Raw genomic sequence first — 17,344 nt, 5'->3', positions numbered from 1 at the left:
ATGTATCGCGCAAAAATATGCGCATTATTCGCAATCGCGAATATACTGTATTGAAACACTCTATAAAGCTATTGTTCTGCCAGACATGCGAAATGTAATCAAAAACAGTGCTGTAATGTAAAATTATTTACCGTAATCAGGAGTTCTTCCTTATATTTGCAAAAGTTACTGACAAACATTTTCTCTAGTCTCAGGAAACTTCCAGCAGTTTCAAAACTGTAGCAAAAATAGGCCATGTCTCTATTGCGCATGCACAATACGCGCATATTACATTGCCCATTTTCGCAATCAAGAAAATAATTTATGACGAATATTCGACCACAAATTTGCTAAATATTGCGAATTCGAATATTGCCTCTGCCGCTCATCACTAGTCCTTACCACCTCCTTCTGGCTCCACTTCAAAAATATTTCTTGAGTCTACTGTCCCTTGAACCATGAGTCAACAAAAATCCAAGTGTATGCCTTTATCATATCCTAACTAAACTACTACAACTTGCTTCTCTAGTGGCCTCCCATCTACTATAATATAAGCATATCTTATAAATCCATTCTCAGCTCTACTGTCTGGGTAATCCACCTCAATTCCAGAATACTGACAATGACATACTGGATTATCTATAGCCAATTATATATCTAACCTCATCTCTCGATACCTCCCACATGTGCTTTCCTGTCCTAGCAAGAATTTGTTCTGTTCTTCTCTTGTCCATGACATCAATTTCTCCTAGAGCTTGCTACCTGCATTAGAACAAAGCAATAATAACAATATTAGCACAGTAATCCTAAGGCAAAGTTTGACATTATACTGTAATCAAATATTCTTCTCCCTCTAACAACATAGCCATTAATAGTTTTGTAAGAAGTGTGACCATTTCAAAGTACAATTTAAACAGTTCTGTACCCTGAAGCCATATAATCAAGCTATTACCTAACTTGCAGTAGTCAAGAAACAACCAATAGTTGTTGAAGTTATTAACATGACCTCGCTGCAAAATATAGAAACACTATCCTAAGGGAGATTACAACATGTAGCAATACGGTGCTAACATTGTAAAATAGAAACCTCTGACTATTTATGTCCCTTTATCTTCATTACTAAGAAACCCTCCCACCATGTATACTTTTTCTTATTTATTTAAGTTTTACACAATAATATCATTTTTGAAAGGTTTTAATGTGTCCATGTTCTGAGAGCTATATATTTTTTATTTTTTAAATAATTTTCTTATGTAGGGGCTCATTTTTTACGGGATGAGGTGACTTTTATTGGTACCATTTTGTGGGACGAACGCCTTTTTGATCACTTGGTGTTGTGATGTAAGGTGCCAAAAATTGCTTTTTTGGCAGATTTTCCATTTTAATCCAATTTTTTCTTTAACACATCGATGGTTAACAGCCAAACAAAACTCAATATTTATTACCCATATTCTGCAGTTTACAGAAACACCCCACATGTGGTCATAAACTGCTGTATGGGTACATGGCAAGAAGAAAAGGAGCGCCACATGGTTCTTAGATGCCATGTCCCATTTGAAGCCCCCCTGATGCACCCTTAGAGTAGAAACTCCCAAGAAGTGACCCCATTTTGGAAACTAGGGGATAAGGTGCGAGTTTTATTGGTACTATTTTTAGGTACATATGATTTTTTGGATCATTCATTATAACACTTTATGGGGCAAGGTGACAAAAAAATTGTTTGTTTTAGCACAGTTTTTATTTATTTTTACAGCGTTTACCTGAGGGGTTCGGTTAAGTGACATTTTTATAGAGCAGATCGTTACGGTACGGACGTGGCGATACCTAATATGTATACTTTTTCTTATTTATTTAAGTTTTACACAATAATAGCATTTTTGAAATGTTTTAATGTGTCCATGTTCTGAGAGCTATAGTTTTTTTTATTTTTTGAGCGATTTTCTTATGTAGGGGGTCATTTTTTGTGGGATGAGGTGAATTTTATTGGTACCATTTTGTGGGACGAACGCCGTTATCATCATTATAGAGCGGACCGTCACGGACGCGGCAATACCAAATATGTATATTTTTTTATTTATTTATTTTTTATAATTTTTTTATTCCTTACATGGGGAATTATTTTTTTACATGTGAAACTTTTTCTTTTAATACTTTATTTTTTTTTGTTTTTTATTTTACACTTTGGGGGACACTCTGGGGGACATTTACTTCACTTTTATTTTTTTCATTGTTGATTTATCCTGTAATTGGGGCTGACATATTAGCCCCAGGTACAGAAGAAATGCACTCCCCAGAGAGGCTGTACAGCGCAATACAGCGCTGTACAGCCTCAGTGCAGGGCTGATCGAGGTCTCTGAAAGACCTCACACAGCTCCTGCACTCTCCGGGCCTGGCGGTCACATGACTGCATAGCGCTTCCTGCTCTGTATGCACAGCGCTCTGTGAGCGCTGTGTATACATCGATCTAGAAGGCAGGGACACCTGGGCACTGTCCCTGCCTTCTCTAAGGGTTGCCCTGCTGTCACTGACAGCGGGCAACCCGATCAGCAGCTGCACGATTAGCGTGCAGCTGCAATCTCTGAAAGGATGTTTTAAAACGTCCATTAGGAGATAGACAACTACCCCCGGATGTTTATATTCAATGGGCGGACAGGAGGTGGTTAACAAAAAATGGAGACCTTAAACTTCTTGCTCCCATCTGTGGGGTTCATTCTCATTCAGATATTTAAATTAAAGTTCTAGGGGTTCTTCTTAGTAAGGACATGTCTTGTCTTTACTCCTTCAACTTTCCACCCCTGCTCATAAAAATTGTGTTCTCCACCACATCCTGGCAGTCCTAATTCACTTTTCTCCTCTTTTTATGTCTCTTTTCACACAGCTCAAACACTACTTGGATCCCCTCCAAGTACATTATCTAAGACCTCTTTTGAAACTCCTTGTATCTCTCCAGGCAACATTTGTTACACCTTTTTTATTTTACTCACTTATATAGCACCAACATATTCCACAGCACTTTACAGGCATTATCATCACTAGCCCTCCCCCGTGGAGCTCACAATTTAAATTTTCTGTCAGCATGTCTTTGGCTGTGGGAAGAAATCCAAGTACCTTAAGGGAAACCCATGTAAACATGGGGAAAACATACAAGTTGCATGCAGATAAAGGACAGATACTACCTTACCCTTTTATTTAAATCCACTCCTGGTCTTTGCTTTAAAAAAATATATAATGGAATCTGTAAACCCAGCTTGTGTGTAGTCAAAGTCACCTTGTAAAGTAGTTCTAAAATGTCCAGTGGGATACAAGTATTTGTGACCTGACCTAGCTAATGTCATTCCAGGTATATTTATATCAGCAAAGAGCTTATTGTACCATGTTGATGGACCGTTGCAAATGGATCTTGGTGTGTGCCTTTTTGCTCTAATGTTGAATGGCTCATCAAATCAATAATGAAGCTAAAAGGAGTACAGCAACACCATGGGCATAAGCCTAAGGGTATGGCCAAATGGTCAGGTTTCTGCATACAGTTTTGAATGCCAAAAGAGAAGTTGTATCTGTCTTGTAAACTTTGTCTCTTTTTATGATCCACTACTATATTTTGCTTCCAAAACTGCATTCAGAAACCTGACTGTGTGGTGTCGAAACCTGACGATTTGTGTGTGCTTCTAAATGAAGCCTTATCTGCATTGTATAAGACTTTGTGTGTGTTTACTGCCAGTTAATTGATGAATTTTAATGTAACAATAAAGTATCAGTTATAAATTACATCACTTTCTCTTTGTGTTCCCCTAGGGTTGTGGCAGAGAATGATTTTTTGCACAGCCTTCTAAACAAAGTCACATCACTTAAAGGAGACAGCGGTGGACAAGGTGAATGAATGTTAGCCTGCTTTGAAATGAAATATATAATGTCACTGAACCATTATGATTACTGCAGTTTGTTATAAAAATGTTACACTGTACTGTACATTTTCAAATACAAATTTTCAAATAACACACATTATTAGTTGCACCTCAGTCTTCATACTGCACATATTAAATTATTTGGTACTGGGTAGGAAGCAAGCCCTTCTCTCTTTTTTTTTCTTCTTATCTTAATAGTTTAAATAGTTTAACCCCTTATTTTTTCACATTTTATTCCCAATTTTACTCCCAATTTTTTAGGTGAAGTGACAAAAGGGGCAATTTAACAATTTTTTCCATTATTGTGATCACTGTATAAGATACATACCTTTTATTTTTATTTTTAATATGGGTAAAGGGGAGTAATTATATATATATATATATATATATATATATATATATATATAAATAAATAAAAATTCCCCCTCCGTAGAGAACTTGAACATGCTTCTACCATAGACTGTAATGAGTTATCATTGTATTCAATGGGAAATTAGTTATGTTTCTATGAAGCTCTGCTACAGGCATGGCTCCATAGGAACATAGCAGTGGCAGTTCTTGGATCCTTCAGAGGGCCCAATGCTGCCAAAGCAATGAAATGGCTCCTTTGATCTCAGTGTGGGGGAAGCTGTTTGAGCCCCAGAATCACAGAGTTCCCGGGACTTTTCAGATGCTATGGTCACAAAGGCATATAACAGAGCAAAATTCCGAAGTGGCGCGCTTCTGGGCCTGGAATGGGTCCCCCACTTGGCAGTAGGGGAACCATTCATTGCCTATATAAGGCAGGAGTCTGCTGAGGCTCTGATGCCACTCACAGGTATATTCCCATATAAGCCAGCAGGTGGCAGCACTACATTGCAATACACATGTATATAAGTGGATTGCACTTCTATATGCATGATGTTAGGCCCTTGGGGGCCTAAAAGAATAGTAAATATGTACAGTCGTGGCCAAAAGTTTTGAGAATGACACAAATATTAGTTTTCACAAAGTTTGCTGCTAAACTGCTTTTAGATCTTTGTTTCTGTGATGTAGTGAAATATAATTACACGCACTTCATACGTTTCAAAGGCTTTTATCGACAATTACATGACATTTAGGCAAAGAGTCAGTATTTGCAGTGTTGGCCCTTCTTTTTCAGGACCTCTGCAATTCGACTGGACATGCTCTCAATCAACTTCTGGGCCAATTCCTGGCTGATAGCAACCCATTCTTTCATAATCACTTCTTGGAGTTTGTCAGAATTAGTGGGTTTTTGTTTGTCCACCCGCCTCTTGAGGATTGACCACAAGTTCTCAATGGGATTAAGATCTGGGGAGTTTCCAGGCCATGGACCCAAAATGTCAACGTTTTTGTCCCCGAGCCACTTAGTTATCACTTTTGCCTTATGGCACAGTGCTCCATAATGCTGGAAAATGCACTGTTCTTCACCAAACTGTTGTTGGATTGCTGGAAGAAGTTGCTGTTGGAGGGTGTTTTGGTACCATTCTTTATTCATGGCTGTGTTTTTGGGCAAAATTGTGAGTGAGCCCACTCCCTTGGATGAGAAGCAACCCCACACATGAATGGTCTCAGGATGCTTTACTGTTGGCATGACACAGGACTGATGGTAGCGCTCACCTTTTCTTCTCCGGACAAGCCTTTTTCCAGATGGCCAAAACAATCGGAAAGAGGCTTCATCGGAGAATATAACTTTGCCCCAGTACTCAGCAGTCTATTCACCATACTTTCTGCAGAATATCAATCTGTCCCTGATGTTTTTTTTGGAGAGAAGTGGCTTATTTGCTGCCCTTCTTGACACCAGGCCATCTTCCAAAAGTCTTCGCCTCACTGTGCGTGCAGATGCGCTCACACCTGCCTGCTGCCATTCCTGAGCAAGCTCTGCACTGGTGGCACTCGGATTCCGCAGCTGAATCCTCTTTAGGAGACGATCCTGGCGCTTGCTGAACTTTCTTGGACGCCCTGAAGCCTTCTTAACAAGAATTGAACCACTTTCCTTGAAGTTCTTGATGATCCTATAAATTGTTGATTGAGGTGCAATCTTAGTAGCCACAATATCCTTGCCTGTGAAGCCATTTTTATGCAACGCAATGATGGCTGCACGCGTTTCTTTGCAGGTCACCATGGTTAACAATGGAAGAACAATGATTTCAAGCATCACCCTCCTTTTAACATGTCAAGTCTGCCATTTTAACCCAATCAACCTGACATAATGATCTCCAGCCTTGTGCTCATCAACATTCTCACCTGAGTTAACAAGACGATTACTAAAATGATCTCAGTAGTAGAGATGGCCCGAATAGTTCGCCGGCGAATAGTTCCCGGTGAACATAGCTTGTTCGCGTTCGCCGCGGCGGGCGAACATATGCAATGTTCGGTCCGCCCCCTATACATCATCATTGAGTAAACTTTGACCCTGTACCTCACAGTCAGCAGACACATTCCAGCCAATCAGCAGCAGACCCTCCCACCCAGACCCTCCCACCTCCCGGACAGCATCCATTTTAGATTCATTCGGAATCTGCATTCTCAGTGAGAGGAGGGAGAGTGCTGTTTTTTTTTTTTTTTATATATACATATATTGCAGTTGCCTGCCCGTGTGTGAGAGTAGGGACAGTGCTGCTTGCTGCTGCTGATTCAATAGGGAAAGCGTTAGCTAGGGCAGTGTTCTGTGTCCACAGACTCATCTGCTGTAAGGACAGCGTCCTGACAGCATCCCAAAAAGCCCTTTTCAGGGCTGGTACATCAGTGTGCTTTTTTTATTTTATATATACACATATTGCAGTTGCCTGCCCGTGTGTGAGAGACTGCAGGCTCAGTCACAGACAGTACTGTGTGCACACCATTCATACAGGGTGTGACAGAAAATACCTTGCAGATAAAAAAAATTCTATTTAATATTTTTCTGTGATCTAATCCCATTTCCAAGCCAGTGTGTGTCAGGCCCACACAGACTGTATTGTGGCCACTGGCTAGTGGCTAGACTTCCACTTATACCGTTACAGGGTGTCATTTACTCACAAATACCTCGCAGATAAAAAAAAATTATATTTAATATTTTTCTGTGATCTAATCCCATTTGCAAGCCCGTGTGTGTCAGGCCCACACAGACTGTATTGTGTCCGCTGGCTAGTGGCTAGACTTCCACTTATACGGTTACAGGGTGTCACTCACTCACAAATACCTCGCAGATAAATAAAAATTCTATTTAATTTTTTTCTGTGATCTAATCCCATTTGCAAGCCCGTGTGTGTCAGGCCCACACAGACTGTATTGTGGCCACTGGCTAGTGGCTAGACCTCCACTTATACCGTTACAGGGTGTAACTCACTCACAAATACCTCGCAGATAAAAAAGGGGAGTTTGGTCTGTCAATGTCTGTGAAGCGGGCATAAGCCTTACACTACCTGATCGATACAACATCATACCTGATCGTATACACACACTGGATGTTTTAAACCACGTTGTTCAAAAAAAAATTTGGATTGTTAGGTGATTTATGCCCTTTATGGATTAAAATCCAACTCTGCGTCAACTACATAATTTTCCATGGGAGTTTTGCCATGGATCCCCCTCCGGCATGCCACAGTCCAGGTGTTAGTCCCCTTGAAACAACTTTTCCATCACTACTGTGGCTAGAAAGAGTCCCTGTGTGTTTTAAAATTCGCCTGCCTATTGAAGTCTATGGCGGTTCGCCCGGTTCGCCCGTTCGCGAACATTTGCAGAAATTCGCATTCGGCGTTTGCGAACGGAAAATTGTATGTTCGCGACATCACTACTCAGCAGGTCCTTTAATGACAGCAATGAAATGCAGTGTAAAGATTTTTTGGGGATTAAGTTAATTTTCATGGCAAAAAAGGACTATGCAATTCATCTGATCACTCTTCATAACATTCTGGAGTACATGCAAATTGCTTTTATAAAAACTTAAGCAGCAACTTTTCCAATTTCCAATATTTATGTCATTCTCAAAACTTTTGGCCACGACTGTATATACGGGGTGGGCCATTTATATGGATACACCTTAATAAAATGGGAATGGTTGGTAAAATTAACTTCCTGTTTGTGGCACATTAGGATATGTGAGGGGGGAAACTTTTCAAGATGAGTGGTGACCATGGCGGCCATTTTGAATCCAACTTTTGTTTTTTCAATAGGAAGAGGGTCATGTGACACATCAAACTTATTGGGAATTTCACAAGAAAAACAATGGTGTGCTTGGTTTTAACGTAAATTTATTCTTTCATGATTTATTTACAAGTTTCTGTGTTCAATGTGCTGCCCATTGTGTTGGATTGTCAATGCAACCCTCTTCTCCCACTCTTCACACACTGATAGCAACACCGCAGGAGAAATGCTAGCACAGGCTTCCAGTATCCGTAGTTTCAGGTGCTGCACATCTCGTATCATCTGAAGGCAATCGTCTATGCTGTGAAGATACGAGATGTGCAGCACCTGAAACTACGGATACTGGAAGCCTGTGCTAGCATTTCTCCTGCAGTGTTGCTATCCGTGTGTGAAGAGTGGGAGAAGAGGGTTGCATTGACAATCCAACACAATGGGCAGCACATTGAACACATTTTATAAGTGGTCAGAAACTTGTAAATAACTTATGAAAGAATAAAGTTACGTTAAAACCAAGCACACCATTGTTTTTCTTGTGAAATTCCCAATAAGTTTGATGTGTCACATGACTCTCTTCCTATTGAAAAAACAAAAGTTTGATTCAAAATGGCCGACTTCAAAATGGCCACCATGGTCACCACCCATCTTCAAAAGTTTTCCCCCTCAAAAATACTAATGTGCCCCAAACAGGAAGTTAATATCACCAACCATTCCCATTTTATTAAGGTGTATCCATATAAATGGCCCACCGTGTATATTAAAATCACCCCCCTTTCCCCATAATAAAAAAAAACTATGAAAAAAAAAAATATCATGGGCGTCACCAAGTGTAAAAATGCCTGTGCTATTAAACTATAAAAATATTTATCCCATACGACGAACAGCGTAATAGAAAAAAATATCAAATGGCTGATTTGCCAAATTGAATAACAAGTGACCAAAAAGTCACACATACTCCAAAATGGTATAAACAAAAAAATACAGACCATCCCACAAAAAATGAGCCCTCACACAGCTTCATAGACATAACTATAAAAAAGTTATGGGGGTCAAAATACATTGCCGAAAAAAAAAAAATTCCCAAAGTTTTTATTTTTTAAGTATTAGTTTTTATTCTTTTAAGTATTAACATAATAAAAAGTATATAAATGTGGTGTTGCCATAATCGCAACTTGGGCAGATGGGAGGAGCTTACCATCTGCCCAGGACGAACATTACATGCGAACCTGGTCCTCTGGAAAAGATTCATCAACAATATTATTTTTATTTGGAAAGGGCCCCCTTTAGGATACACTTCATGAGTTTTTAAATGATATAAAAATGATTTTTATTTACGATTCATGCCTAATTTTAGTAAAACAGAAATACACTTTTTGGATTTAACAATTTTTATTAAAGGGCAAAAACATTCTAGAAACCCACTGCCAGTTTTATTTCTATGCATATTTGCCTTCTACCTATATGGTTAATTAATATCCCCCACAGCCAATACATTAGATTGAGTAGAAATTGCACTACACTGGAACAGATTGAGGAGGAAACAGATAATATCCATACAAAATTCAAAGAAAAAGGGTACAAGTTAAATCAATTAGAAAAAATCAACCAAGACATGAAACAAATGGACTGTAGTACCCTATTGCAAAATAATAAAAAAAAAAGTAAAAAGTGAATGAAAGAAATGGCTGAAGGAGTAGATAGGCTTACAGTCCCAATGATTACACAATATAGCGAAAAAACCCCATCAAAATGGCTGATTTGCCAAATTGAATAAAAAGTGACCAAAAAGTCAGACATACTCCAAAATGGTATAAAAAAGCTTCATAGGCATAACTATAAAAAAAGTTATGGGGTTCAAAAATACAGTGCCGAAAATATTTTTTTATATTACACTTTTTGTGAGGCAATGTAACAAAAAATAGCTGTTTTGGCACCGTTTTTATTTTTTGTTATTTACAATGTTCATCTGACAGGTTAGATCATGTGCTATTTTTATAAAGCAAGTTGTTACAGATGCGAGAATACCAAATATGACAACTTTTGTTTCAGTTTTACATAATAAAGCATTTTTGAAAAAAAAAAAATTTTAGTGTCTCCATATTCTGAAAGCCATAGTTTTTTTTTTTTTTTTTGGCGACTGTCTTATGTATGGGCTCATTATTTTTGGTATGAGATGACGGTTTGATTGGTACTTTTTTAGGATGCATATAACTTTTTGATTGCTTGGTATTTTGCTTTTTGTGATGTAAGGTTACAAAAAATTTCCTTTTTGACACACTTTTTAATTTTATTTTTTCACGACGTTCACCTGAGGGGTTAAGTCATGTGAAAATTTATCCACAGGTTATTATGGATGCGGCAATACCTAATATGTACACTTTTTTTTTATTTATTTAAGTTTTACACAAGGATATCATTTTTGAAACAAAAAAATAATAATGTTTTAGTGGCTCCATAGTCTGAGACCCACATTTATTTTAAATTTTTTGGGCGATTGTCTTAGGTAGGGTATTATTCTTGTGGGATGAGATGACAGTTTGATTGGCACTATTTTGGGGTTCATATGACATTTTGAACGCTTGCTATTGCACTTTTTGTGATGTAAGGTGACAAAAAATAGCTTTTTTGACACCGTTTTTATTTTAGTTTTTTTGTGGTGTTCACCTGAGCGGTTAGGTCATGTGGCATTTTTATATAGCAGGTTGTTACGGATGGGGCCATACCTAATATGTATACTTTGTTTTAATTTATTTAAGTTTTACACAATAACAGCATTTTTAAAAGAAAAAAAAAGAGTCTCCATAGTCTGAGAGTCATAGTTTTTTTTATTTTTTGGGTGATTGTCTTAGGTTGGGGCTCATTTTTTGTGGGATGAGGTTATGGTTAGGTTGGTATGATTTTGGTTGGCATATGCCTTTTTGATCGCTTGTTTTTGAACTTTTAGTGATGTAAGGTGGCAAATAAATGGTTTATTTAGCACAGTTTTTAGTTTTTTGATGTTGTTCACCTGAGGGGTTAGTTCATGTGATATTTTTATAGAGCCGGTTGATACGCGGCGATACCTAATATGTCTACTTTTCTTTTTTTCCATATTTTTTTAACTTTTTTTCACTTAATTTTTTGTCCCACTTATGTATTGTGATGCGTTGGCCGTAAGGCCCCCTTCACACGGGCGTCGTGGGTGAGGGCTGGATGCGTTCAGGGTGCATTGTGGGAAACCCGCGCGAGTAGGCACGCAATTGCAGTCAGTTTTGTCTGCGATTGTGTTCCGACGTTCAGTTTTTCTGTGCGAGTGCAATGCGTTTTTCACGCGTGTGAGAAAAAACTGAATGTGGTACCCAGACCTGAACCCGGACTTCTTCACTGAAGTTCGGGTTTGGGTTTGGTGTTCTGTAGACTTTATTATTTTCAGTTATAACATGTAGGGCTCCAGATGGCGACCAAAATGGTCGCCAATGCGACTTAGAATTGCAAAACAAAGTCTTGTCGCCATTTTTTCGCCTAGACCTTCCTCTGCTCTGTTGCTTTCACACACGAGTTAAACTGACATGGCACGCTCTGCTGTCAGCACGTACCATGTGCGTACCATGTTCTCCCCAGCAGCACAGGGGAGAAGGAGGCAGAATATAGTTTATGCCTTAATACAAACGCAGGCTGCGGGTGCCGGCCATATCCCATACCCGGCACCCAGCCTCTATGACTGCGCGCTGCGACACCTGAGGGGTTAATTGTGGCGGATCGCAGGGCGCAGTCATAGAGGCTGGGTATGGGATATGGCCGGCGCCCGCAGCCTGCGTTTGTATTAAGGCATAAACTATATTCATTGGATGCACAGTGCACCGCACCCCCCCCCCCAACCCCAGTATTATAAAGTATAATCATTGGCGGCACAGTGCGCCGCCCTTAACCCCGGTATTATAAAGTAGAATCAATGGTGGCGCAGTGCGCCCCCAACCACCCCTCCTACTATTATAGCTATTATAATCATTGGTAGCAGTGGCCACAGGGTCCCCCCCTCATCTCCTCTTTGGTGGTGCAGTGGCAACTTCTGATCGGAGCCCCAGCAGTGTAAGCCCGGGGCTCCAATCGGTTACCATGGCAGCCAGGACGCTATTGAAGCCCTGGCTGCCATAGTCTGCTCCCTGCTGCTGTGTGCACAGAGCACAGAGCAGCAGGGAGAGTGTAAATTCATATTCACCCTAATAAAGCTATATTAGGGGGAATAGGACAAGTGATGAAAAGATCCCAGGTTCTAGCCCCTAAGGGGGAAATTGTTATTAAATAAAAAGTAAAAAAACAAAAAACAAACAAACACCTAAATATTAAGTTTAAATCACCCCCTTTCCCAATTTTACATATAAAATATATAAACAATAAATAAATATTACATATCGCCACACCCAAAAAAGTGCGATCTATTAAAATATTTTAAAATATCTCCTATGCGGTGAACGCCGTAACAAAAAAAATATAAAACTTGCAATTTGCCATTTTTTTGTCACCTTGTCCCAACAAAAATTAGGATCAGACTGTTCTATTATGGTCCAGACGTTCCATAAAATGCGGAATGCACGTGACTTGTTTGGTGTTTAATTTTTTTCACGTGGTATCGAGTATCGCAATACTTTTTTATGGTATCAAAATCAAGTTTATTTTTGTTTATTATACCGTAATTATATGTATTTTAAATTGGCGACAAATTTTTTTAATTCGGCTCCTAAATTTTTCAGGTTAGGAGCCAATGGCTCCTTGATATTTTTTTTAGTCTGGAGCCCTGACATGGTTATAATGGAAAATAATAGCATTCTTTAATATAGAATGCAAAGTCCAATGTCAATTAAAGGTTAAAAAATAATAAAAACATAACTCACTTGATCGCGCAGCCGGCATCGTCTTCTTTCTTCTTCTTTCAGGACCTGCAAAAGGACCTTTGATGACGTAATCGCGCTCACCACTAGTGTTGATCACGAATATTCGAATTGCGAATTTTTATAGCAAATATAGGTACTTCAAAAATTTGCGAATATTTAGAATATATGTAACGGTTGCGTACACACACACACAGGGGTTAATGCGCCTGCATTGGTGAAAGATTAGCCAAATTTATCAAACCCATTTGATAAATTTGGAGCAAAATATGCCAATGCAGAATCAAGCAAAACTGACTTCAAATATTCCCTTCATGATAAATTCTCCCCAAAGAATATAAATAGAAAAAAAAATGTTGTGGGTGAAGTTTCAGTAGACCAGAGCTTAATAAAATGCATAAAATATAAACTGCAAGATATAGTTCGAGGTAGATGAGCATGATAACAGCAAATTGGCAGTGATATTTTTTTTAGTCTGGAGCCCTGACATGGTTATAATGGAAAATAATAGCATTCTTTAATATAGAATGCAAAGTCCAATGTCAATTAAAGGTTAAAAAAATAATAAAAACATAACTCACTTGATCGCGCAGCCGGCATCGTCTTCTTTCTTCTTCTTTCAGGACCTGCAAAAGGACCTTTGATGACGTAATCGCGCTCACCACTAGTGTTGATCACGAATATTCGAATTGCGAATTTTTATAGCAAATATAGGTACTTCAAAAATTCGCGAATATTTAGAATATATGTAACGGTTGCGTACACACACACACAGGGGGGAGGGAAGTGACCACTGCGCTCCACCCTTACCCCTGGCCCTGCCTACTTGCCTCGCGAGTCCTAATGACAGGAGACTACTGGACGGCAATCCCTAACTTTGAGTAAGTGCAGGGATGACAGACAGACAAACAACAGGACGTGAACGGACCGAGTCAATACCAGGAAAGCTGCAAAGTACAAATGGAGCAAGCAGAGAATTGTCAGGAGAAGCCGGGGTCATAAATACCAGGAGAGCAGAGAAGTACAAGAGGAGTCCTAAGAGAGTAGTCAGGTGGGAGCCGAGGTCACAATACCAGGACGGAAGCGCAGTACAGGAGGAGCAGGCAAAAGGATGGTCAGGGAACAGGATCAGGTAAGTATTCAGCAGTCCAACAAATAGCCAGGAACCTAGAAATTAACAGGCAACCTGTAGCCAGCAGGCTGCCTGTATTTATAGTGGGGAGTGAGGGTCATGTGACGTGGCCAGCGTCACATGACCGACAGACCAACCAGTCGAGCACCGAGTGATCAGCTCGGCGCTCAAGGCAGACTAGGAGCAGGGAACCACCAGCTAGTAAAGCCGCCCTGGGAATGAGGTCAAACACAGAACCTCATTCCAAAAGCTAAGCAACAGTTCTGCGGGCAATGGGGGACCGAGTGCACCTTCAGAACCCCGTAACAATATATATTCGTAATTTTGAATATTCGAGATTTTTTTTTATTGCGAATTTTTGTTATGCAAATTTTTATTGTGAATTTTTCAACTGCTCAGTAAAAACATGATTCCTCCCTGCTTCTTGCTTGTGGGCCAATGACTCATTGGCCCACAAGCAAGAAGCAGGGATGAATCATGACTTTAAATGGGAAAAATTATGAATATTCTAAAAAACGAATATATAGTACTATATCGAATATATTAGTTTTTTCGAAAATATTCGTAATATTCTAAAACAAGAATATATATCAATATAGCGAATATTCGGAAAAAAAAATGAATATAGAGAAATTTAGCTAATATAGTGCTATAATCTTCTTTGTTTAATAGTTGTAATTTTTTTCTCATCTGAAGTTCAGATTGGAAAACAATTTAAACTTTTGAAAAAAAAGATTATAGCACTATATTAGCTAAGTTGCTCTATATTTTTTTTTTTTTTTTGAATATTCGCTATATTGCTATATATTCTTGTTTTAGAATATTACGAATATTTGAAAAAACAAATTTATTAGATATAGTGCTATGACTCATTGGCCCACAAGCAAGAAGCAGGGAGGAATCATGTTTTTACTCGGCAATTGAAAAATTTGCGATAAAAAGTCGCCTTACGAAAATTCGCATATTACGCGATCATTATTTTGTCGATTTTTCGAGTAAAAAAATCGTAGAATATAGCGAATATTCGACAAATATTCGCAAAATATTGCAAATTCGAATATGACCCCTGCCGCTCATCACTACTCACCACCTGGTGAGCGTGGTGACGTCAGCGCAGGTTCTGCTGAATGAAGATAGAAGGATCTTCTATCTTCACTCAGAAGATCAAGTGGATAAGGTGAGTTTATTTTTTATATTTTTTTAACCCCTCAAGGCACATTTTACTAAGCATTCTGTATTAAGAATGCTATTATTTTCCCTTATAACAAATGTTGTAAGGGAAAATAATACAGTGAATAGACTTTAACCACCTCAGCCCCCAGTGCTTAAACACCCTGAAAGACCAGGCCACTTTTTACACTTCTGACCTACACTACTTTCACCGTTTATTGCTCGGTCATGCAACTTACCACCCAAATGAATTTTACCTCCTTTTCTTCTCACTAATAGAGCTTTCATTTGGTGGTATTTCATTGCTGCTGACATTTTTACTTTTTTTGTTATTAATCGAAATTTAACGATTTTTTTGCAAAAAAATGACATTTTTCACTTTCAGTTGTAAAATTTTGCAAAAAAAAACGACATCCATATATAAATTTTGCTCTAAATTTATTGTTCTACATGTCTTTGATTAAAAAAAAATGTTTGGGTAAAAAAAAAATGGTTTGGGTAAAAGTTATAGCGTTTACAAACTATGGTACAAAAATGTGAATTTCCGCTTTTTGAAGCAGCTCTGACTTTCTGAGCACCTGTCATGTTTCCTGAGGTTCTACAATGGCCAGACAGTACAAACACCCCACAAATGACCCCATTTCGGAAAATACACACCCTAAGGTATTCGCTGATGGGCATAGTGAGTTCATAGAACTTTTTATTTTTTGTCACAAGTTAGCGGAAAATGATGATTTTTTTCTTTTTTTTTTTTTTTCTTACAAAGTCTCATATTCCACTAACTTGTGACAAAAAATAAAAACTTCCATGAACTCACTATGCCCATCACGAAATACCTTGGGGTCTCTTCTTTCCAAAATGGGGTCACTTGTGGGGTGGTTATACTGCCCTGGCATTCTAGGGGCCCAAATGTGTGGTAAGGAGTTTGAAATCAAATTCTGTAAAAAATGACGAGTGAAATCCGAAAGGTGCTCTTTGGAATGTGGGCCCCTTTGCCCACCTAGGCTGCAAAAAAGTGTCACACATCTGGTATCTCCGTATTCAGTAGAAGTTGGGGAATGTGTTTTGGGGTGTCTTTTTACATATACCCATGCTGGGTGAGATAAATATCTTGGTCAAATGCCAACTTTGTATAAAAAAATGGGAAAAGTTGTCTTTTGCCAAGATATTTCTCTCACCCAGCATGGGTATATGTAAAAAGACACCCCAAAACACATTCCCCACCTTCTCCTGAGTACGGAGATACCAGATGTGTGACACTTTTTTGCAGCCTAGATGGGCAAAGGGGCCCACATTCCAAAGAGCACCTTTCGAATTTCACTCGTCATTTTTTACAGAATTTGATTTCAAACTCCTTACCACACATTTGGGCCCCTAGAATGCCAGGGCAGTATAACTACCCCACAAGTGACCCCATTTTGGAAAGAAGAGACCCCAGGGTATTCGCTGATGGGCATAGTGAGTTCATGGAAGTTTTTATTTTTTGTCACAAGTTAGTGGAATATGAGACTTTGTATGAAAAAAAAAAAAAAAAAAAAATCATCATTTTCCACTAACTTGTGACAAAAAATAAAAAATTCTAGGAACTCGCCATGCCCCTCACGGAATACCTTGGGGTGTCTTCTTTCCAAAATGGGGTCACTTGTGGGGTAGTTATACTGCCCTGGCATTTTCCAGGGGCCCTAATGTGTGGTAAGTAGGTAAATGACCAGTGAAATCCGAAAGGTGCTCTTTGGAATGTGGGCCCCTTTGCCCACCTAGGCTGCAAAAAAGTGTCACACATCTGGTATCGCCATATTCAGGAGACGTTGGGGAATGTGTTTTGGGGTGTCTTTTTACATATACCCATGCTGGGTGAGAGAAATATCTTGGTCAAATGCCAACTTTGTATAAAAAAATGGGAAAAGTTGTCTTTTGCCAAGATATTTCTCTCACCCAGCATGGGTATATGTAAAATGACACCCCAAAACACATTCTCCACCTTCTCCTGAGTACGGAGATACCAGATGTGTGACACTTTTTTGCAGCCTAGGTGGGCAAAGGGGCCCATATTCCAAAGAGCACCTTTCGGATTTCACTCGTCATTTTTTACAGAATTTGATTTCAAACTCCTTACCACACATTTGGGCCCCTAGAATGCCAGGGCAGTATAACTACCCCACAAGTGA

General features: G+C 39.0%; 1 protein-coding gene across 2 annotated transcripts in view; it reads left to right on the top strand.

The window, feature by feature from the left end:
- DOCK2 (dedicator of cytokinesis 2) overlaps positions 1–17,344 on the top strand; it is a 1,232,183-nt gene that overhangs the window by 299,808 nt on the left and 915,031 nt on the right. For both annotated transcript variants that reach the window (XM_040442815.1, XM_040442808.1), the window contains exon 12: positions 3,772–3,848. In XM_040442815.1, the coding sequence (XP_040298749.1) occupies positions 3,772–3,848 (77 nt within the window). The remainder of the gene's footprint in view (positions 1–3,771; positions 3,849–17,344) is intronic.

The sequence above is a fragment of the Bufo bufo genome, chromosome 1 (genome assembly GCF_905171765.1).
Source record: "Bufo bufo chromosome 1, aBufBuf1.1, whole genome shotgun sequence".
NCBI classification, from domain to species: domain Eukaryota; kingdom Metazoa; phylum Chordata; class Amphibia; order Anura; family Bufonidae; genus Bufo; species Bufo bufo.
This window is presented reverse-complemented; position numbering and strand designations above follow the sequence as displayed.